Source organism: Brachionichthys hirsutus, chromosome 18 (assembly GCF_040956055.1).
Source record: "Brachionichthys hirsutus isolate HB-005 chromosome 18, CSIRO-AGI_Bhir_v1, whole genome shotgun sequence".
In the NCBI taxonomy this organism is placed as follows: Eukaryota; Metazoa; Chordata; class Actinopteri; order Lophiiformes; family Brachionichthyidae; genus Brachionichthys; species Brachionichthys hirsutus.
Genome location: NC_090914.1, coordinates 5,016,441 through 5,040,964, shown reverse-complemented (window position 1 = coordinate 5,040,964; position 24,524 = coordinate 5,016,441). Strand labels below are relative to the sequence as shown.

Sequence of the window (24,524 nt, the reverse complement as noted above, 5' to 3'; positions counted from 1 at the left end):
GTCCAGTGACAAGAATTATATTTGTCCGACCCCACCAGAGCTGAAAGTCATGATGTGCCAAAGAGCAAGACTGCAGCTTTAGGATTCACCATTAGACCTACTAAGCAGCAGAGGATTTAGCATCGGGTCTTGTTTTTCAGAGCAAAACAGAGCTCAGGCGAAGCCACATTTTCCAGTCTGTCAGTGGTTTGTGGGACTGCTGTGGAAGAGCTATAAATAGGTTCATGTAAAGGAGCCACTGCAGGTTAAGCAGAAGAGCTCACTGAGGGTTGGAATGACTCACAGCCTTGTCCCATCGAATCAGTTTCCTGTGCTCTGCACCGATCACTGACTATTAAGGGTAGAGTCCCACACTTTGACGGTCAAATGTTTTCCCTCCTTTATTTTAGTGCTCGAAATCTATACATCAATCCATCAATTCATCCATCCGCTTTGCTGCAGTGCTTGTGAGCCCTAATGAAGATTGTGGTACAGAAATTCTTTATCAGAGTATTAGAGTTGTTAAATTCTCGTGTAAAGGTAATTTGGAACATTGCAAGTAATGAAACTAAACTGCTGATGTAAAGATTGGTGTCGAATGCATGGACATTTTCAGTGCAATAAGTGCAGATATTAGACCTTTCATTTCACAAAGCTTTCGTTAAGTATGCATTGTAAAACTCTTTTTATTTTGTCTCCCCCAATTCTCAATGTTCCTCTTAATATTCTTCTCTGAGCGGTAGTTTGAGGTGGGTTTATTATCTGGTCCTTGGCAGGCTGCCACTCGGGCCCACTTAAAAAGCTATTTTCGGTGGGCCCTGCCATTGTGGCTGGTGTAGTGACTAATAAACAGTAGAAGAGAACCTGGGACTCCAGTGGGTGCCAAAAGGTTCGGGTTAGGTTAGGTTACAGGCTGTACCGACGTGACACTCAGCCAAAAATGTGTTTTTGCGTGGAATTGGAATGCCTTTAAAAGGAATCAGTGCTCACATGTGTGACCCCCTGGGAGAGGAGCAATCATCAGGATCTAAGATGACGAAAGATGCATTTCTGTTACAACTCAATCTGTCTGAGCCCTCCAGTCCGCTCTGCTGTATTAGTTTCATCATTTATCTGAGAGAGGCGTGACCTCATGTTTTTTTTTAATTTATCTTAGCACGGTTGCAGTCCTCTCTTATTTGGTGCTCACGCCTTAGGAGAAAAACGATTCACTTAACGAGGTAAGATCAGCAAAAAAAACATGACTGTCCAACTGTGAAATTGGACTGTCTTCATTAGGCTCATCTGACTATGCATGATGCTGCATGAGGTCTGCACTGTAGTTGACATAGCACTTCCCTTGATGGGCTGAAAGGTAAATGCCTCACCGTGGCTTGTCTTTGAGGCTAGAGTCCCAGGAATAGTCACTGTATCAGCTGTTTACTTGCAACATCAAGATATAAAGGAAAAGCTGTCTGCAGGATACGTTGAAAGTACATTGCAAACGCAAACGGAGCAATTAGCCCACAATACACCACAGAGGAGGTGTGGCTTTTCATTTTTTCCCAGTTGCCTGGATTAAAACCAGTTGGGTTTTCTTTAGGACAGCTGCTTTGATGTATTTTGCTTTATTCGTATGTATGTATGTATGTATGTATACATCCAGATTTAAAGTAAAGCACCTGTGCAGATTGTTACTGTAGTGCTGTTAAGATAAAATATTGAATTCCTCTTTCCGTGTGAAGCTTTCCTTTAACTGGCTTCTCGCCAAGTTATACTGGCAGGCAAATATTCAAGAAACATGAAATCACAGAGACAGTTGTGAAGCAGGAGGCAGGTTTTCATTTGAAGTGTGAAATGTTTTTTGACAAACTGTCATTTTCTCTGGTAAAACTGAAAGAAATGCAAATATTTTTGAGGGAAGTATATATATATAAAAAATAATTGCAAGTAGGAAGATATGTGCTGGCACCACAGTAGACATTACATTAATTGAAATGGATGTTGACAAAGAGTTCTCCGTTTTTGCACCAATAAACAAACACCTAAAATATATGGCATGACAAATAAATGCATTATATGTTTGTTTTTAACATTAGTACTATATTTTATGTGCAGCAGCTTGTAGATAACAATTCAGGAGAATTAAAAGTACATTCAGTATTTCAGATAAGTTGGTTAAAAATTGGTTGGGAACCATAATAAAAAATAAATAATCCACACACGAGACCCTTCTAACGACATACTGCATGTCGTTTTAAAGTAACTGTGTGGAGTAGGCCCCATATTTTTTTCAAATCATACTCTGACATGTGGCTGTTGTATTGTGACCTGTTCTTGCTCATTATTTGTGTTGCATCTTTTCTCTGCGCTCACTTCCCACCTTCCCAAGGAACACCTGCAGGTTATTACAACCCTTCTCGTATTGCTGAAGTCCAGTTTGACAGATCATTAATATGTTTATGTAGCATGCTGGTAACTTTTTATAATGACCAAAAATCCTGTGAATGCAATCCTCGCTGTGGGTGCCCATATGTCTTTCTTTGTTCTGGGTTTGTTGCACCACTGGTTGAATCCAGGAAGGTGAGAAACTTTGAGGTTTTCAGAAATGGCAGCGAGGAGGTTTCTGCAGGCGATGTGATGTATAAATGAGGAGTTGTTGCTGCTCTGAGCTGTCTGCTCACATTATCTGCACACATCTTCTGGTCATGAAGCTGGGGAGGCTTAGGAGGGGGGGGGGGGGGTCACAAATCCATCATATCGCTAAGCCTTCGAGGTTGATTGAAGGTTTGACCTTCTGAGCGGCTCCCTGACTCGTTTAGTTGTTCACAGTAATTGAACAAAAATGACTGATGAGCACTGTTTTATCCTCCACTTCTCTTTGTCCAGTATTGAAGGAGGTGGCTACGATGCTTATGGCTACTCTGCAGTCTACAGGCCAGGGACACGTGTAGAAGGAAAAGCTTCACACCACATTCGTTAAAGCAAATGGACACTGTCGCCTTCTCTGTTATTACTGCAGTGAACAACCTATCATTATATAAGACTCCTCGACTGAGGAAACCCAAAGCAAAAGTTCATAATCCTATCACAGCTGGGGTTTTTTCAAAAGCACTGAAATCTGAGCATGATGTGTTTTTGATTGTAGCATTGATTTATTATGTGCTGAAGTGAGTATCACAAACTCAGTGGTTATAGTATTAAATCAAAAGCATGGAAATATTTGCCCACTCCAAACTAGTTCCAAATTAGTGAGTTAATTCTACTGGGAGTTGTAACAGGAAATGATCTACCACTCCCTGCCAGAACGCGCCGTTTCTCTTGAAAGTATAATGTTGCAGCTAATTTGAATCTCCTTCTTACAGGGCCAGGCAGCAGTTATTTCAGATTAGATCATTTACGTGCTATCGCTCTACGCACAATATAAAGTTGTAGAACCATTCCTATGGTTATTTGATATTTCCTCACAGTTTATTTTCCGTCTACTTCCACGAGGTGCAACAATGAATCTGCTCCTGCTGGTATATGCACATAGTAGTGAGAGCTAGTATTGTTTAGAGACATGTTTCTGTGCAAATATACTGTCAACAAGGTGGTGCATGTAAATGAGATGCAGCAGCTGCACACGCCTCGCCTCAAGAAAAACGATAAAGGCCCCGCAAAACAATTATATGAGAGGAGAAAGTAATCTGCAGGTAATGTTCTCTGTATATTGTGCTATGTATGACTTGGCAGGAAGTGAAATAGAAGATCTACGAGACCGAACATAATTTAACAGAAATGTAAAGTCACCATCATGAATATCGGTATCTATTGTTCTTGGTATCTTTGTACACCAACCATGAAAAGTAAAAGTGAATCAGAGATTATGTGTATTTTTGACTGATTTTTGAATCCATAAATGGGATTTTCAATGTTACAATGTTATATTTTTTTCCCGACCTTATGCTTAGATCAGATCCAGGAGTCATTTTGCATGATAGTTCATATCGGACCCCTTTATGACTTTGATTTTTGGTGAGTGAATTGTATGCATATTTTACAAGATATCCTGCTGACTGTTTCCTACCAGCCGAGTGGGGTGACCGACTGAGTCACTCCGTTCACTGGAAACAGCGGATGCTGAGTTTAGAGGGTTTGGATACAAGAATCGGATCTCGTCTCTGATACTCAGCTTCAGGGACGCTCACTAGGGGGATACTCACTCTCCTGCCACTTCCTCGTTACCTTTGCTGCAGTGCTTTTCCTGGGCTTTCTTGATCTTGCCCGTGTGTGTTGACTCAGACTGCTCTACCGATTGTCAAAGAGACACTGGATGTTCCAGCACCGCAGCGTCTGCTCTTCTCTTGGCACTCTCCCTTTCTGCTTCTTTTTTTCTTACCCACCTGCTTCCTTTTTATCCTCTTCTGCAGTTTGACTTTGTAATATTGGTGCGTTATATATACCACCTACCTTTCAGTTCTTGGCATGAATGCTTTAACATCAACAGCCGTGATGCAATTTGGCAGTGGCACAGCTTCGTAGCTAACAGACATAAGACAGCACTTAAATATGCAAACAGTCTGCTCTTCAGCTCAACGCGGCTGTAATCCAGTGTGATGCATTTATGTCAGTGCATAAACAGCATTTTGAACGAGTTTCCTGTTGTTACACCTTCCAATACAGCACACCAGGAGGAATACTGATAATGTGAAAATCCATCCTAAGTCATTCTGACAGCTGAATTAATCTCAAACTCAACTCCAAGCTACATCCGTTTTTCCTTTCTCATGATCCGTGTTATTTTTTTTACTGCGCTGAAGAAGGCTGCAGAAACAAGCACTCTATCACAGCATGCATAAAACAACAGCCATCCTGTTAGTGTTGTTTTGTTTTTTGTTTGCAGCCAGACTGTACGCCTAAACCACACCTGACAGGTTAGCAGTCACTTTATACATTTAAATGTGAAAGTCTAGATTCCGCATAGCGATATCTAGAGGCAGAAATGTGACATCACAGCCCGTAATATTGGTCAAAAAAGAATGCCCCTGTGTCGGGTCAGGCTTTGCCACTTCACTCTGTCATACAAACAAATATATTTACTCTTGACAATGGAGCACAAACTATATTCATAAACCAGATAAGAAAAAAAGCTGAGGTTTTTCTTAGCTTCAGGTTGAGCTCTCAGCTTTCTGCTGTTATGACCAAGATTCATTTCAAACATCCTCGAGTAAATGCCCACAAAATGTGAGTCTGTGTCTCCTTTTATTCCACCTCCTCTCCAGCATCTCTCTTTCTGCTCTGCCATGAAGCTCCTTTGGACATTTTTTGAAACTCGATTGAATAATGAAGGAGTCAATAGAGTTTGGCTCGGCAGTGGAACTGCTGTATCCTACAGACGCTTCCTCATTTTGGAAGTAAGCCTTGTCCTTGTCCTTAAACGCATTGTCACAGACGTCCTGCACTCTGTTCTCAAGCAGACATAATAGAATGCTCTGCAACTTTCCATAATTAGTTCCAGAGTGTGTTCGTTTAGCAGTTTTGGCTAAATTATTATGGGTAACACACAATGGCCCAATTCCCCGAAGTACACTGATGCCTGGGTGATAAATCATCACCGCCTGTCTACTGTAATTACACAGCGTGTTGAAGTGCTGCATTCTGCTTTCATTTTATGGAGGGTTGAGGTACACAGTAAGCATAGAAATGTCTCACAATCTCCTTCAAGCTCAAACGCTCCACAATGAATTCTGTTTACAATGTCTGTTGGGTATGTAAATCGATGTTAGACAGTTAAATTTGGCTTTATGATGATGACTTTAACTGTTCAGGCTACGTGCATTTCTCTTTTCAGCATTTCAAGCATCCTCGATGGGAAATAGACGCCTTTCCTGGGGCATCGTCCCTCGAGTTTGACACATGCTGTCTCTGTCACTTTCTCTCAGCCAGCCATGATATTGGAAATTATTCAGCATTAGCAAGAACTGAGTCTGGTGGACTTGGGGGGGTTAATCTCTTGCAGATGGATGTCACATCCAAATAGAAGTAAATTAGCTGTCACCAAAATGGGGCTTGGGAGCTGCATGCTATGCCTCAGAGATTATCCTTTTTCAGAGGGTCCTTGCTCACTGCTAATTCATGGCAACAAGTCTGCAAGGATTTAAGAAGGACATTATAGTAAGAGTCAAATGGTTTTCTTCATCCCAAGGGTGCACTCCTACTATAGAAATGTACCAGCGCTGACAGAATAGCAGCATGAAGTCAGCTGCTCTTTGCTGAATTGCTTAAAAGGTCTGCAGGTTTTAGTGCATAGTTTGATTTTCTACATCTTCAACAGCAGGCAGTCACCCTCTCTCATTATCTACTGGCCAATCCACATTAACTGTGGAGCTAGACTCATTATCAGGAGCAAAGCCCAAGGGACGGGGCAGATTGGCAGGTCTCCAGACAACAGGGTGGCACAGCCTGACTTAAAAGGTTTGTGTCACTCAAAAGCCATTTTTTTCAATAGATGATCATGCTTAAACAGCATGGTTTTCTGTCTGAGCAAACAAAACTGTCATGCACCCCTTCTTTAGATTTAATACATACATTTATTCCAGCAATAATTGTTGGATTATTTAGATAATCGCTGAACAGAAACATATAAGCAAGAAGACAACAGCTAATAATCATTGGCAAGAAGTTGAAGAGATATTATGAGGCTTTAGTGACACCCAGAGGTAAAATGAAGAAGCACCAGCAATGGGTTTAAAGGATTTATTATAATAATAGAACAATACTGAAAGAAAGGATGAAATTAATTCAGATGGCACTAGTTGCACTCCATTTTTATAGTATGTTAAACACATTACAAATGCATGTGTCTTGATTCTCACTATGGTGCAACTCTGCTACAATAGACAATATAAGAATAAACATGGCATGGCTGCACAATGCAAATAAAAAGTATCAATGTGATGCGGAGACAAATGAGCATAAATATCAACTGAAAGTGCCAGATATTGTACAAAATGTTCATTTGCCACTCTCTATATTAATGAACTGTGTAGTGTTTGAGACAATAATTATTAACAGAACCACTGAAAAGTGTCTGCATTGACATAAACTATTCTGGACATCTGAGTCCTTTAACTGTCAGTCTAATCCAATAATTAGGGGGCAATTGTTTCAAAGAGTAATTAGCATAATTCACCGAATGCGAAGTCAAATTAATTATAAACGACGTGTTTTTTTATGCGACATGCATTTCACCGCAGTCGCTGACTTGTGTTTTATGTTCAACATAAATGTCTAGCCTTGCTATTGAGCAAGAATCGATCACCCTGCTCTATTTTCACGTTTAAATACTGCATCTGGGTCTCATTACACGGGTAAAATAGCTGCAATGTTTATGACCTTTGAGATAAACACTGGATCCACATTTATACATGCTGCCATATGGGGGCAGCACCAGTCTCCCTGGAGGCGACTGGTGTGTTTGTTTTATGAGGAGGAGTCCTCCTCCACAGGGTGGAGAGCGTGTCTCTTCAGCAGCGTCTTTAGTATCTCCACCTCACGCTCTGCCTCCTTCAGCTTCCTACGTAGTGTCTCATTAGCTTTCTGCAGCCTCTGGTTGTCCTGGGAAAGAAACAGAAAAATGTTCGTGATGCAAAGTAACTGTGGTCGATTTCAGTACTGTGCATCTGTCAGGAAGAGAAAAATAGTCCTGAGACTCACTGATTCCAGAGATTCATAGTCGTCTCTGCTCTCTTCTTCTGGTTCCGTGGGTCTAATAGATGCTCTGTTTTCCCACTTGGCACAGTGTCGCTGTTTTCTCTGAGGCACGGGGCTCGGGCACAAGTTTAGGGTCGGTGTTGCTGGGACCGGCAGAGACAACTGAGGACAGCTGGCCTCAGGGGCTGCAGAGGACATCTGGGGTCCCTCTGTCTGGGTGCCACTGTGGACCCTCTGAGGCCTGGAGTGAGAGGTGACCGGGGAGTCTGGGCTCCAGTCTTTGCTCTCATCTGATAGGTAGGGGAAAGTGCATTCCTCTGAACCTGGGGAGTTGAGCATTATCAGGAATCCAGCGAGACAAATGGAAAATTCAGTTTCCATTTTTTAAGCACGCAACATTGACAGAATGACTCAATTAAGCATGGAATATCAAATCATTTTAACTTCAATCGATGCGAGTAAAACTGAAAGTTGCTCTATACTGAGAACAGTGTCTTTCTCGCAGTTGGTGGGTTGCTTCAGTGTTACTGGAAATGACAACAGGAGGGAAATCACCCTGACAACAGACCGTCTTTGCATTCCTCTTTAGGCGCCAGACAAATAAGGTAAAATCGTGTCAACTTTGACCTATTGATTTGTTTCAGTGTGGCTGACACCACTTACAGGAATTTGCCTGTTTACCTATTGAGCACATGCAGCATGAAGTCTCTGCCTCCACATGGCCCATGACATCCGAGCCTACTGATGCTAATGAATGATGTGATCTTAATGGATCAGGTGAGAGTTCATGCTGACATTGAACACAATCGCTCGTGATCCGAACCCACCCTCTGAGGCGCTAATGGTGACGGGGGTGGAGCTTGACGTCGGGCTGTCGATGGCGTTGGCCACTTTGGCGTTCTTCTTGCACTCGAACGCCACCTGGTCCTTACACAGTTTGTGGCAGTTCATCCCACAGTCTGATGAAGTCAGAAGAATGCAGATCACTTCAGAACAGGACCTGCCATCTAAACATGATCTGCTCTGCAAATGAGTTTCTCAGACCTTCGCATGCCAACTGTGATGAAACAAAACAGCTCAGATCTTTTGAGGGGTGGAGGAGGGGGGGAAACTGCGGTTTTGGTAGCAGACTGATTCTTTGTTTTTTGTAAGGTGCAATGTTTTGTTAGGTGTGTGCAACACAGAAAACCACAGCCGCCTTCTTCAGATGAGAGAGCTCTGCTTTACCTGCTCTCCCACAGACACTGTACAAACCCCTCCTCATTTTAAGCACGACGCAGACATTTGGCCACTGTTTGACATGACTAAGTTGCAAAAGGGTGCAATGATTACCTTTGCATCTGTAGCCTTGCTTGATGACACCCCATAACTGTGAGGTGGAGTATACAATAAAAACAAAAACAGCCAGTAAAAGCAACAGTGAATATGTCGGCCATCATATATTATCATATATTTCATAATTACTCAGGTTGTTTAGTGACTTACAAATCCTGAACAGTTGTCACAGAAGGTGGGTTTCATGTAAGTGGTCTCCTGGAAGTTATGGACAAAGCCAAGACCCAGTTTGGAGCAGATTACGCTGGCCCGCATGAAATAGGCTGTTATTTCCTCTCTGCTGATGAGTCCCTCCCTGGACAAGACAGATACAGCCTCATTTAGCAGAGGTGCAGGACCTGCAATCGGTATCTCCCAGAAATAAACATGTTGCCAAGAATTTTCTGATACTCATCATCCCCAATCGACCCTTTTTGTAGTTGTGTAATTTGACAGATGCAACATTAACTATGGTGGTTTTCTTGTTTAGATCCAAATGGAACATCACACGCTCTTTTGTGGCTTGTACCACCATAGTTGGGTTATGGTTTGCAGCAATCGCGTGCTTCCTGTTGCCACACTCGTCACTACAACTATCACTTTTTCTTCCTCTCTTAAGTCGTGTATGAGCTGAGCTTATGACCGACAAAAAATACTCACTTCTCTTTGTCCAAGACACAGAAGGAAAACGGGAAGCTAGCAGCAATTTTCTCAAATTCCCCTTGAGAAATGAAGCCGTTCTCATCGTGATCATAGTTTTTAAACACAGACTGTGAACGATAGGAGAAAAACAGAATTGTTGTTCTGGTGAAAAATAGCTGCATTGATGAACAGGCTGTCAAAAGTGGCAAGAAGAATGGTTAAAATAAATGATTATGTGGCCGCATCACTGAAAAAACAGCGTAAATGTGCGGCGGCTGCACCTGTAAAGGGAGGGACTTACATCCACCATTCTCTGCACATGTTTACTGATGGTTCGAGGGTCAGGTTTAGGGGCCACTCCAGATGCCCAGTCCACAACCACTGGAGGTCTAGAGGGGGTGGCTGGCTGATAGAAAATAAATTAGTCATTAAAAAACAAGTCTAAAACAGGCAGGTAAATACGTATGTAATTATCTGAGCGTCTCTATAAAACACACACATGTCTGTAGCTTCAGATTTAGCATAGAGGTACAAGAGGGGGGTGCAAAATTATCATCCAAACGTTTCCTAAGCTGTGGCATAGTTCCTTTTAGATTTCATTCACTTTATACTTTCGTGCTTTCTACTCTTCCATTTAGCCGCCTTCCACCTGTTTAAGCCAGGCTGAAGCCAGTTGGTAAATATAAGTTTCTTTGCTTCTCTAACTCACAGGTGCTTTGCAGTTCCTGGGTTCTCTGGTGTAAGAAAGCTCATAGATCTCATCCTCAGTGTAGTAGAGGTCCAAAGACAGCTTTAAGGATGAGAAAACACACTTCAACAGACATTCTGCTATTTAAGTACAGCAACACTTTGACATACGACTATAATTCGTTCCTGTCCTGAGCTCGTAACTCAATTCACTCGTATGTCAAATAAATTTTACGCCTATAAAATAACTGAAAACAATTTAATCCGTTCCGGCCGTTTAAAAAAACGCTCAAATCAATGTTCATATCAATGGAAATCGTATCTCGAATTTATGCTCGTGTCTCAAAGCAAAATATTGCTCGAAGGTTTGCTCGTGTCTCGGAACACTCGTATGTCAAAGCGCTAGTATGTCGAGGTATTACTGTTCATTTAAAATGATGCACACAGATAACGCAACAATCTGAACTCACAGTCAGTTTGTCACCCACGCACTCATAGAGTCTTATCACACCACACACAAGCACAGACAATATAGATGCCGTACCACACTCATTTGCATCTTTTCCTGTGCTCAGCTCAAACTAATCACGTCACAATTCAAAAAGCCTAAATGTTGCAGTACCGTCAGCAGGTGGACCAGGTCCTTGTTAGCATCCAGCCTTGGAGGGATCTGCTGGAGCTGGATAAGCTCATTGATGTGGCTGTAGAGTGCCTGGAGCTTCTGGACGTTCACCTTGTTGTCCTCCACATAGTCCGACATGGCCTCATTGACCGAAATCAGGTCTTTGAGGTGGACGCCCAGGATGGGGATCTTGAAACCTGTGCATCTGTTGTAAGCTTGTCTGTAATTGTCGTAGTTTCTGCAGGAAGACAGCAGGTCTGTCATCTCATTCAGTACCTGCAGAGTGAATAGAACAATTTTAATGATCGATGAGACGCTTCGGCTGTAATATCAGCTGTACACTGATCTGGGGGGGGGGGGGGGGCTTGGCAGCATTTACCTTGGTGGCCTCACTGGGTATGTGTGAGGTGGTGTCCTTTAGTCTGGAGATTGAGCTGTGGCACAGCCCTCCCACCACTGCCATTAGTGTGTTGTAATTGTGCATTAGATGTAGACGCTGGCGCATGCACACACAAAGAACACGTATCAGTCCATATAAATATGTACAATAAAGGTAGCCCTGGTTATTATACAATCCTCAATACTGCAGGTAGATAAAGCACTTATATTTTTGAGCTTTTCTTAACTGGGTGCCGATGTATCACTCTTTATTTACAGTGCCTAATTTGCGCTCTCACTGGAGCATTATGGTGTGAAACTCGTTTCCACACCTCTGGGTTTTGAGGTTGACAGAAGTGAGCAGCAGCATACTGGTGCATTACTGTTATAGTGCAAGGGGTCCTTGCGAGTGCAAGCCTGCTGAATGGCTCTCCTCGCTTCTCAGTCGGCTGCATGCAGCTTAATATTGGAGTGGTTTGAACAAGCAAGGGCTGTTCAGTGAATACACTGATGGGTCATCCTCTCTTGTCTACTCCCCCCCCCCCCCCAAAAAAAAATCCTCATTGTCTAACTGCGTTCTACTCGATGGCCCCGTTATCCTGCATTTAGTTAATACATTTACATCGGTCATTCAAGTAATTCTGTTGGATCCATTTAAATGGCTGCTGCAGAGCTCTTGAGAATCATTACCAGTGCTCTCTGAAAATGTAGAATGCAACTGCAAATTATGCAGCATCCATAGTGTTGCAAGGAGTGTGAGAATAGACTGTCCTGAACGCGATGGCCGTGTGTTAACAGCAGTGCACAGATGCAAGCAAAGAGGAGAGGCTTTTTTTTTCTGTGCTAATCCGGGAATAGAAACTGTGAGTGCGACACTGCAGGGTCAATCGAACTTCTACCTGGGCCACGTGGATAAACTTGATGTAAACCTCAGCTCTCAGCTGTGCGGTCGGCCTGCTCAGCACCATCAGCTGAACCCACTGGGAGATACCATTACACAGGGCAATGGAACGCTCCATCGCTGGGATGTCCTTCATGCAGCAGTTTCTAATGTAGTTCTGATAGTCGACAAACTGGCAAGCAGAGGGACAAGGTTGATTTGCTGCATGGAAACTTGTGAGGCATTTCCCACGGGGAGGAAACACTGAGTGGTTTTTAGTTCACAGCAAGTCAAATAGAAAAATGTGCAAAAGATGAACTACATGCACTCAAGTATTCTTTCAGCACGTGTGCTCACTGATATCCTGCAGAACGACTTGAATTCCAGGAAGGTGAGATGCTCAGCGAGCTCGAAGGGCTCCAGGTGATCAAAAAGAAGCGAGACCTTCCTCTTCTTACTGCTGTTAGCTTTGATCTTCTGGCTGGCCTTCCACGACCAGTCGCGCTCATTTCTAGAACACACCATGGAACACAACGCAACCACATTTACGCCGAGCTTAAATTACAGCAAGCCTCCAAACACAGGAAAGTTGCAGCTTCAGATGTGTATCTGAGAGCAGACTTGTGCTAATGTGGCTTAAATCTATTTTCTTCTAAATAAGCATCTATGCTACATGACATGCCAACTTTTGAATTCATATAAAATGTTCCCTTTATTGTGATGGTGCAGCCATGAATTTAAGTGATGATGAAATGATTTGTTCTCTGACAATATATTTATTTGCTTCTTAAATGGTTAAAAATATAATTTTTTATTTTATTTTGTAGAATTCTGTGACAGTAAATTGATCGACTTTTTGGGGCTGCTGGTCAGAAGACAAAATAACATTCTAATGTGTCACCTTGGGCTGCTGGAAACTGTGATGGATATTTTCTCACATTCCATCTGCAACACAACACATTCGCCAGTACATGTGCTGTCATACAGTGAGAAATTTAACTTCATCGATCAAACTTTTACATCCACAGCCCCAGATTTATGCTCGCACTCGAGAGCCTGCATTCACAATTGCCACCAACAACAACTAAAATTGTTAGGGCCTAATATCAGTCGCCAGCTGGTCACAGATTAACACTTACATCCATTTGGTCTCTAGGAGAGAGCAAAGATGCTCTTGTCCTTGCTCTCTGATCAGCTCCCGGAACTGCTCCAGGCTGTCGGACAAGCTGTGGTGCAACCGGAACATCAACCAGAACTCCTGGATCCAATACCTGGATTTGGGAGAAGACACCTTGAGGCGGACAGAACATATAAAGATACCGGTAGGCTCTTCTAAAGTGTTGGTGCATCACTGACCTAACGAAGTAGCATATCCTCTGGGACTCTGTTTGCTGCTCATTGTCCAAAGCTGTTTTAAATGTGAATGTTTTAGTTAAGGAATTACGGTTGACTGGTTGAATTTTTAAGCTCCGTCTTTAGCCTCACTTTATTTCGATGAAAACAACTCGTGGGGGGGAAAAAAAGTGCACAGGTATGCCTCGTGTAAATAATGAACATATGGGATGATCCGACTGCAGAGTTTTTGCCCTACAAACATCTCATTAATAAAAACTACAGCAACTAAACAAAAAGGCAAACAGAAAGTGGCATTTGGTAGTGTGGGAGGCAGTGACTGCACGGAGCAAGAGTCTGATGAGCACCGCTGAATCATTCTGGCATAAAGAAGTAAGTGAATATGAAAATGTACAAAAACACAGTGGATGCCTCGTATACTGTTCGTTTGCTGTGCATTGTTTATTTGGAGATATTTAAAAGTAATTGTTCACAAAACTTTAGCAGCGCCGCTTTTCGCATGTTGACCTCAAAATTTCCATAACAAAACCTTTGTCTTCACGATCACGATCCATAAACAGGCCGACGCTATAGCTCTCGATTGGCAAGAAATCCGCACGAAATGATGCACATAAAAAGGCTAATTGCGTCATGGGAGCAGACGAACTGCCCACGCAATCCCAAGGCCAGACTGTGATGAGGGCTGTCAATGGCCCCTGTGGCTCTTCCCTGATCCTAACCCACACACCGGGTTTATATGGCGTATTCTTTTGGGTCTTCGGCTCAGAAAGAGAGGGTTAAAAATAGCAGAGGGGCATTCAGCGTTGCGTGTTCTGACGTAGGTTAATGTGAGCAAGGGCCTCTTTGAGCAATAGAGGGTCAGTGCACATATATATATATATATATATGTATATATTGAAGAGGACATTTATGTGAAGGAGGCAGAGGTAAATAGTAACTGAAACCTCAAGGCTGCTTGTCAGGTTTTGGACTCCTTTGAGATGCTTTGTGACGCCTGCTGCCGTTTCCTGTATAGAGGCCCATATTACAGACGATCCACTCAGCATGCTACAATAAGAATTGCTTTTTTTTCTAGGCATGGAATGTTGAAAATAAAAGAAACGTAATAAAACATTGTGAAAGTGGTAAAATACATACACGTCGTCGTCTCCAGCTTGCTGAATTCAAGGGGTTCGGTTCCCAAAACACAGGAAATGTACAAGTACACAGATCTAGTATATGCAGCAACTGACATGAGCAGTAAAAACAAACTGCTTGCCTTTCATAATTTACAATGCCAGCTACAGGCTGCATTGTAAGCCACGCACCAGCCTGGTTTTCCGTTGCTGTTGACAACCAAAGGAAAGCAGCACGCAGCAGAGCTGCTGATCTCCCATCTTACATTTGGTGGTCGAAATGTGGCAAATGCACTGTTTGAATAACTGTGTGTGTTTTGTGGGAGCTGAAGGATATAGAGTGATGATTTTTTCCAGCAGATCAGTGGAGGAGATCAGGATACGGTGCATAGTCAGGCTGATGTTCAACAGGTGGCTGCTCCCGCAGATGCAGCCATCGGCGTCTGGAAGACAACATCCACACATTCACGTTACTAAAAGTAACTTCTGTGATAATATGAAACAGTCGTAATCTATTACCGACGCCTCTTTTGTATAGCCTACGTACGAAAATGAGGTATTTTTGGTTTGTCTTCATGCCTTCATGTGGGTCCAATTCCCAGAGAAATAAGATAAAATGATTTACTAGAAACAAACCAAAAGATTCCATGTTTACATTTTCCCAGAGAAACTTTCATGGTAAGCAGATTGTTATATAGTTAAAAGGAAGTAGGAGATTTACATGTTAAGAATTTAATTTATTTTGCTAATTTAATTTTTATGGTTATAATTGTTTATGGAGCACAGGCGAATGAGACACTGATTTTTCTAGATCATTGCTTGCAGTAAATTTAGGAATAGTAAATGTAGACACGTTCCCTTGTCTGGCTCTTCAATACTAGATGACAGATGCAGTATTTCCATCAATGCACAGCAGAGGTCTCGAGTCCGCAGACCCATGTTTCTTAAGATTTGCCTCTTCCTTTGATTGTGAGAACCACTGCAGCTTGTTTCTCTCACTAACTTTTCGCTTCCTTTTCCCTTGCACGTATGTCACTTCCTCCATTTGTGACAAGATGACCGTTTCTTTTCTTTCTTTTTTTTATTGTCTGGCTACACTACAACCAACATCTTGAGACTCACAGATGAAAAACGTCTTTTTTTCTTTTTGCCAAATACTTTGAGACATAAACCCAGATCTGAGTTTAGTAGAAAACAAGTTTCCCTACTCACTTCGGTCTGCGAAATGGTATACATTTAATTATTTAATTTCTTATATTTATTGCCTCTCCTTTAGGCTTCTTTCATCGTCCTAGCACTGTTAATTTTAGACAATGAACAAACGCACTGGGCTGGAAATTTGAAGAAAAACACTCGTGAATTCTCAAGCTGTGCACTCTTTCCCTTTAAGCTGCAGCGTCTTGACACCATCAAGGACATCAGTCGACTGTGGACACACTTTCAAACCAAATCACCTTGGAAATGCCTTGGACGCCATGGCAACATGCTTTCTAATCTTTGTTATCTGTAAGCAACTCACCACATCAGTTGCAGCTGCCTAATCCAGCCCTCATATCCCGCACGGGGTGTGTTTCTGCTTGCAACACTCAGTCAGTGAATGTTGATGACCTCACCAGTAAAGTCAACAAGAGACTAAAGAGACAGGTGAAACAACGTCTAGTGTTCAGAATGAGGTGTTGTGGGTTAATGGAGTTAAGACACATTTATTCATCCATTTCTGCTTGGCCTGATCTGCGATAAACATCAAATAGGAATGACTAATAATAACAATCAGGTCAGAATCACTACTGCTAGTAATAGCAAAATCCACAACAGGAAGTTGTGACTCTCCATCTGGTCAACAATAGCTCCATCCTTTTTTTTTTTTCTTCACAACTTTCCAGCCATCAAACCTCCCTGTGCAGGGTTAATTGCAGGAGGAAATCCGCTCTGGCTATCTGTTCCTGACTGGAAATTTTGGAAAGTTGCCGCCCACTACACTGGAGCTTTGTGGCGATAACCTCTGCTGAGGGCCCGCAAATCTGACCCACTTTAAGGTTATCTTAGACATGAATTACCAGCTCCAAGCGGTGCGGGTCCTATTTCCTTGTTTTTACAAAGTGGTTCAGACCATATGAGCAGTTTGTTTTAGTGGAATCCAAGTCAGACGCCGAGAGTGCCCGGGGGGCCATTTTCCCAAAGAATATTTTTTCCAGTTCCCATACCTCATGTTAGTGGATGTTAATTTTTGGGATTCAGTGATCCAAATCATGAAAAATCAGCAAATGAAATGAATCAATGAATGAAAGCGTCAAGCATCTGTCAAGCGGAAGGATTCCAAATTAACACAATGGCAGCTCACTTGTATCAACAATGAGAAAAATGCATCACTTTATGTACTTTAATATAATCAATACAGTAGTTAAATATTAGATACTATTTAATTAAGAAAACTGCTGCAGAAGTTGAGGGCTTTCTGGAGAGCTGCTGGAAGGCAGGTTTCTACTCTGTTCACATTGTGTGCCGTCTTACATGCTTTAGTATAATAATAATAATAATAATAATAACACTATTATTAAATAAAACCTATACAAGAAAAACAATGGGTTTTAATACATAACATTATTATGAATAATGTCAACACTTGGCCAGTTCACATGCAGTCTACCCAGAACAGTGTGGTCTAAAGACAGTGATGATGTCAACAGCAATTGATCGGCAGCATTTCAAAGGCTGGTCAGGATCTGAGGACGCTGTTGGAGGAGCTGACCTTCTCAGCCAGGCTTGAAGCCGCCATCAGGTAATCCTTCAAATAGCTCTTACGCGCTTCTCTCACATTTGAAAAGGTGGAAGGACCGTGGACCGCAGGGGTTCGCTTGTGATGTGGGCCGGGAGGAACAGTGCTGTGTTCCATTTTATCAGCAGAAGCTGTTCAAGGAGCTGCAGTCACAACACATTGTACTTACGGAGACAAATTTTGTGTAATGATACTGATACTTTCCAATGTCCAAAACTGTGCCGTGTAGTTTTCTTGGTTTTTTTTGGTTTTTTTGAGGGATTAATTATATTTCCTTCATTCATCTGAAATGAGCATCAGACTGTCATCGCCGTCCAGCTCTACCTCTCCCCAAACAAATTAAGTTATGGGATGTCATTTTATGTGCATCCCATTGTAACACCTCTCCAATGCTCTTGCTCCATTTTTGTAACCAGGCAACGGCAATTTGAACACTTGTCTCTTCAGAGAGGCAATCACCATAACTCTGGGAGCACTCCACACCACTCAATGAGGCCGATGATCTTTGCTTGATTGATCCAACTACATCCTACTCGATCACTGCTTTTAGCTTTTGATTTAAATATGATTAATTCGCAAATTAAAAATTATGAAACATCTATCAGTTAATCAACAAACATGCACCTATGAATGCCAACACACAAAAGATTATAATACCAAGTGGAAATTTATTATTTTCAACATTTTAAATGGATATTTTCAGCAAGTCAGACAGGCAAACACCAGTAGCAGTTATTTAACAAATACCTATAATAATAATAATAATAATAAAATAATAAAACGAATAATAATAAAATAATAAAAATAATAATAATAATAAATGTCTCTCTGTCACAAAATCCTGAGACCTTTCATTTAGGCCTTCCCTGTACTTAAAGAATAAATGAAGACTCATGGGAAACAATAATATTGTGTGATAAGAAAAAGCATGTGCTGGACTTTCTCAAATATTTACAATGTCAGCAGAGACTTACCAAAACACTGCATGCAGGCCTGGATGAGTTCCTCCCAGCTTGCTCCTTTGGTGAGGTGTCCCAAAGACATAGTGGCTTTAACCGGGTTGGTTTGGGCCGGGATGGGCTTGTGAAACCTGTGAGGTCGGCCTGGAGGAGAAACTCTAGCTCGAGAGATGCACCCTGGAGACACTCTCCTTGAGAAGAACCAAACACAAGAAGAGTGACAGGGAGGGCTTGTTGAGATGAAACTGTGCTTCACTATTTTTAAATGAGGATATTCACTTTGAGAATGTGCAAGAGACCACCTTATGAGAACATGGCGATTGTTACGCACAGACAGCCTGCGTGCGTAATTGTCACAAAATGTAGATCCATTGTTTGAACTTAACAAACCCGCTACTCATTGTTCTCATTTCCTTCCTTTAACTTGGGAAAATACCGGTTGATTGTGGACATCCACTTTAAACCATTGAGTGGCCAGCACTGCACACAAGAAGGAATTTATACAAAACATGCAACTGGTGCAGCAGTGCAGTTTTCCCATGAAGAGGAAGATTCAAAGTAGCGAGAAATCCATGTTAAATGTTCTAATCTGCATTTAATGCATTGCATTCAGACAGCATCAGCTGTAAGTCACACACCTATACTGATATAGCCAACTGTTGATTGTTCGCCTGCGCGCATTTGCGTCAAAGCCACAAAAAGGTAACACGACTTACGCATTTTCCTTCCCCCTTTCTTCCGACGTTACACTTTCACTTTGATTTTCCTTTGATTGACATCCCATGGCGAGGTATTGCGCGACGAGCGGCTGAACCAGGCTGTCCATCTGCGTTCTCCTCAATGGGAGCGTTTCATCGCTCCTCTCGGGCTATAGGCGCGCCTCCGCGGTCTCAGCAGCATTGTGCCGAATCCTCAACGCACGTTACACAATTAAGAGTCACCCAGCTTGGCTGTGAGTGGGCGGCCGTGGTGCCGGGCTTGTCACTCACACGGAGTGGGCTGTGTGATTCTCTAGAATTTGTTGTCGAGTCGAGTTCTTGCGGGTTTGCGCTTTAATCAGAAATGTCAGTTTGGTCCCTGACGAGTTCCTCGTGGAGAAAAGGCAATAAAATGAGAATCAGTGTTAGTTTGTCTGACTGGCACCAGCGGCGCACAACAAACCCACAGGTTAAAACTTGGTGGGAATGGTTTGGCGCACGGAACGAACGCTGTGTGGATCACGATGGATGCATATGGATCGATCCAATTACACATAAATAACAAGACACTATTGTCATGAAGCCGGGTGGAATGCTGGGATGTGTGTCAAAGAAGTAACCACCAATTATTGGGGGAAAGGATCCAAGAAAAAAATGGATTTGGGGGCCGGGAATTAACAGAATCCAGAATAGCTATTTTGGCACTTAAATTTGGATGAGAGTAGAATTTAATCAAACACCGCTGTTGGGTCTCGGCAAAAAAAAAATCTATTCAGTGCCCCTCTTTAAAATAATTGTAGTTTTGTCATAGATTTCAGTCTCCACAGCCAAATGCCTCTGCTGCATAAAATAAAGTGATATTCATAAATTAATCTCATATTAAATCAAAACAAGTTTGGATGTCTTGGGGGGTTCCTGACATGAATATATTTAGGGACAACTGTAGTTGAGATGTTAGTCCTGCATCTCTTTGTTTGTTCAGTCTGTATAGGACAGGAAAAGGGTGGCCCTTCCTCTGCAGATAACAGCGGTTGTAAGTTCCATTATGGCTACATGGGGATAAAGTTATTGTGACACACTGTAGGAGGTCCACAGGTGATGTATTCTGATCATTCTCAACTACTTTTAGAACTTATTTGAGCCTTCATCATGTGTTCCGGGCAGAGACCAGAGCTCCCTGATAAGGACAGGCTAGACATTACGTCAATTTATAACCACACAGTCACATTTTATTATGACACACGGGGCCCATAAAATCTTTGAAGGAATTTTAACCCCTGGTTGTGCATTATACTTAATTTAATGTCATAAAAAGTCAGTGTGGTGTGTAAAAACACATTTTCCACATGGAATAATATTCCAAAGTTTGTTATTATTTGAAATGTATCATACGTAAACATTAATCACAGCTTTTACTCTCACGTTCAACAAGTTCGGGAGTTTTGAATTTGATATTTTATTTGACTTTAAACAGACTACAAACATTGAGCAAGTGATGCAAGAGACAGCTGTGATTAAATCTGACACTGTCAGAGCATCCTCCTTTTCACTTGACGGCTCCTTGCAAGAAGTAGCTTGACTTCGTGTCTTTCCACAGGCAGAGTGAACTCCGTGGCTTTTTTTCTGGTAAATATCGACAACAAATCAATACTGCCCCAATAAAATCCATTTAGTGATGCCTTAAGTCTGCCCCCATGTGGCTGAAGGCATGTAGATATGACATCATTGCAGTCATGACGTCCAGTCTAAGTACAGAAATCAAACATCCATCGAGCCATTGTCTTGTAGATGAGATATTATATAATAAAAAGTAAATTAATCAAGTGTTTTTTTTCTCTGTGTAACTTCTATGCTAGTCTTTTATTTTTGTGTAGCGGTAATTGGTAATATATGCAACGTAATATTTGCTTTAGTATCATAATAGCAGAATGGGAATTGCTTTTGACATTTACGAGGATCTTTGAACGCAACATTAACTTTATTGGACTGTAATTTAGGTGACACGCTGTCGGTGTAGCTAGTAGCTAGCAAGAACAGCGGCTAACGGGGAGCTGTGGACGCGCTGGTTAGCCCTAAACTAGAAGCGCTTTTTTATCTTTATTTACTTTGTGCAAGTCACAACAGCCGCACGCAACTCCGCTTCGCTATGGAAGAGACCGGGCTCCGGGACTTCTTCGTGGGGAAGCGCGTCACCTTAACCCTCGGTGATTCTTCTTACGCGGGCACAGTCAAAAGAATCAATCCCAGCAAATCGCTGATCCTGACTGATGGTTAGAAAGTTATTTATCCTCTATTTATTTATTTTCATTGCATTACTGAAATTGGGTAGTTTCTGTCAAAGGGCACTTTTGCTTTCTGGGGGGGCCATTAAGCTTAATTAACCCCCCCCCCCCCTCATGCTAATGTACTGTCGTTTCAGTCACTTGCAGCGATGGCTGCAGGCGTCCAGGCTCCAAACTCTTCTTTGGTCCTGACATTCTGAACGGTGAGTCCAGCACGGAGAGATGTTTGAATATAATAAGGTTCCGGTCTGAATGTGTGCAAAAACATTTAAATATATATATATATATTGTATAATTGAATTAACAGTGGAGCTTGTCAAAGCAGCAGATGGCGACAATGAGTAAGTAAACACGAATCAACAATCAAGTGTCATTATTGGGTCAGTGACTCTAGAAGTGTAACAGAAATGTGCTGCGCAGAGCGGAAGAAGACTTGGTGGAGGAAAAGTTCCAGCCCTACAGGGTGACAATTGAGTCTTGTAAGTATCAACACGCTTTAGTTTTATTTCTACGGCTATATTCAAACTGTAATTTCACGTGCCTTCCACGGGGAAAGCGTTGGTTTGCTATTGAGAGCGTCCTTTCTTTTGCAGATGCTGATGACGAGAAGGAGAAGATCAAGTTTGTAGTTGTTGATAATTTCCATGAGAACTTTGGACCGGCTGTAAGTTGGTTCTAAGCATCATTAGTACCGTCCACGGAGATTTAAATAGCGTGAAATGCTGCAGCGTTTGTAGCGCATTTAAGTCGAGTTCCCTTCCCTCAGGTGATGGACATCAAGAGGCAGCATGCCATCGGCGTGGGAGCTGATGGAGTCGATGCATTTAAACATGGCAGATTGTGCTGGCTGCAGGTGGAGATGCTCTAAATCCCTTCGGCATTTCTTTGATCTTGGCTATTTCTCCTTTCTTTTTTTTCCTATGTTCATCATCAAAATAACGCCCAGATCGGAGGATAATCTGTCCTTTATTCTCGTAGATTGCCACTAAAAATAAGGTGTACCTGTTCGACATCCTCTTGCTCGGAGACAGAGCCTTTAAGAATGGTCTCTCCATGATCTTCGAGAACAAGCACATCCTAAAGGTGCGCTGTGGAAACGGGCTGCGAGTGCTGTGGCGTAACGGCGGTGATTACTGCATCTGTGCTGGTTCTCCATTTTGTTTCAGATCATTCACGACTGTAGATTCATCGCTGGATATCTGATTTCTCAGCATGGTACAAACATAGCCAACATCTTCGACACGCAGGTACATTCTCGGGATACGCCGTAGCCGATTTCATAGCGTCGCTGAATGGCGTGGCGCCGTGGCGTTCTTATTTTTCACCTGAATGTTTAGAAACACTCCCCCCCCCTCCCCTCTTCTCTCTGCGTGGGTTAAGGTGGCCGATGTCATGCGCTTCTTCTCGGAGACGGGAGGTTTCCTTCCCAACAGAGTGAGCACTCTGGAGGAGGTGGTGAGTCTCCACCTGAAGGTGCCTTCCTCCCAGCTCACGTACTATCAAATGAAGTCAAAGCTTGTGCAGGTAAGGGACAAAAACTCTGATCCGAGATGCTTTTAAATTTGCGGCGTGCGTGTGTGTGTTTATAAATGCTCGGGTGCGTTTCTTCATAGGAGGACTGGAGGGTCTGGCAGAAGAGGCCCTGCACTGCGCCCTTGCTAAAGCTGATGGCTCTGTCGGTGATCCACCTTCTGCCCCTCAGGCTGGTGCTGGTGGACAGTCTCATGATGGACTACGTGTCCCTGGTGGATTCGTATCTCAACAGCGGCTACTTTGAGCCAGACGAGTTGCACCATACGAGGACGGTTAGTAATTCGCCGAGCCGTTTGTTTGTTTTACTCTTTAGGGAAATCTAAATAGAACCACAAACGGATGAGCAGATGCACAAACCGCCGACCCGCTTGTGTCTTCAGGGGAGCGTGTTGGAGTTGCCCAGCGAGTTCAGGAAACTGGAACAAATGTGTCGCGAGCGTCAAAAGTGGGCTCGTGGTCACTACCCTGTTACAGCGCAAGGTCTGTTGGCTCGCTTCGACCCGAGAATCCCGTCTCCAGAACAGGCCTCGCCTGTAGAGGAGCAGCGTCGCCGGCTGAAGGCCGAATCCGGAACCATGGAATCCCCTTCCTCAACCAAGGTTGACCCCCCGCTCCTTAACCCGCTTCCTATCCCTTCGAAAGTCAACGGTGGCCCATCCGTTGTTGTCCATGCCTCCCCTGACGAGAAAGCCCAGGCTTCAGTCCCGGCCACCGTGCCGAAGCCCACGGCAGATACGACCGGTGTCCGAGGAGCTCCTGGTTTGGGCAGAGGGAGCGCACAGGTGTTGATGGACATGAGAAGCAGAATGCTGCCCCCCAAAGCCTTACCTGCCACAGGCAGAGGCTTCCTCCTGCAGGTGTCTAAAGCCAAGGAGCCCGGAGAGAGCAGAGGAGAACGCTCATCTTTTTGGTAGGATGGAGACGACACGTTCCAAAGACGCCATCGCTACGCCAACGATCGCTTGAGAGGAGACGATTTTACACCAACACCCGAGTCCATCTCATTTCCTCTCTCCTCTCTCCTGAAGTCAGTCAGTTGTGTTTTAGAAAGGTTTCCCATCCACTGGCTGCGATATCGTCGTGCGACCAGTAGATGGCAGTAGGTTTTATGTTTTGTGTAAAGCCTGGTTTGATTCAAGGCTTTTTTTTATTTTCGGTTAAAACTAGATTTAGTTTTCTGGCTGTTGAATGCCAGTGTTCCAAAAAAAAAAAAAAAAAAAAGTTCAGTGATTCGTTACATTTCTCAGATAATCTTTTTGTGGTTCAGTGATTCAACAGTCCATTGTTATTTCAGCGTGTGCATATCTGAGTGCTGTTATTATGGAGGATCTCTTCTTAATGTGCGTCTGTGCATGCAAACATTAGCCTTGAACACAAGCCATAGCATAAAACGGCTCCACACGCCTGTTTGATCACAAAGCTAAACTTAGCCTGGTGCGGTGCAGCTTCTCTACGGCGGACAAGATGATTGTGAAAAAGCAGAGACCTCCATTAACAGCCCATTCATTCATTCATTCATTCATTCATTTTACAAACTGCTTTGTCCGTTACCGGGTCGCGGGTCTTGCTGGAGCTTATCCCATCAGTCAAGAGGACTGATGTGGGCTGAGCAGCGACTCTGACTCTCAGCAT

At 42.9% G+C, this 24,524-nt stretch overlaps 2 protein-coding genes across 2 annotated transcripts; one reads left to right on the top strand and one right to left on the bottom strand.

The window, feature by feature from the left end:
• Positions 1 to 6,734: 6,734 nt before the first annotated feature.
• Positions 6,735 to 20,276, bottom strand: LOC137907715 (RAS guanyl-releasing protein 1-like). The gene is made up of 18 exons (XM_068752072.1): positions 20,220 to 20,276; positions 19,096 to 19,247; positions 18,395 to 18,570; positions 14,982 to 15,087; positions 13,533 to 13,595; positions 13,316 to 13,447; positions 12,534 to 12,687; positions 12,196 to 12,369; positions 11,298 to 11,414; positions 10,919 to 11,194; positions 10,319 to 10,399; positions 9,911 to 10,015; positions 9,628 to 9,737; positions 9,139 to 9,283; positions 8,986 to 9,022; positions 8,481 to 8,612; positions 7,657 to 7,976; positions 6,735 to 7,557 (listed from the first exon to the last, which is right to left on the bottom strand). Exons 1-18 carry the CDS (start codon positions 20,274 to 20,276, stop codon positions 7,423 to 7,425), a joined length of 2,472 nt encoding a protein of 823 aa, XP_068608173.1. The 3' UTR covers positions 6,735 to 7,422.
• A 947-nt stretch (positions 20,277 to 21,223) lies between these two features.
• On the top strand, positions 21,224 to 23,806 carry exd1 (exonuclease 3'-5' domain containing 1). Its single transcript, XM_068752071.1, has 9 exons — positions 21,224 to 21,347; positions 21,497 to 21,562; positions 21,953 to 22,023; positions 22,126 to 22,212; positions 22,338 to 22,442; positions 22,526 to 22,606; positions 22,740 to 22,883; positions 22,973 to 23,164; positions 23,273 to 23,806. The coding sequence occupies exons 1-9, from the start codon at positions 21,224 to 21,226 to the stop codon at positions 23,804 to 23,806; spliced, it is 1,404 nt and encodes a 467-aa protein (XP_068608172.1).
• Positions 23,807 to 24,524: the final 718 nt, after the last annotated feature.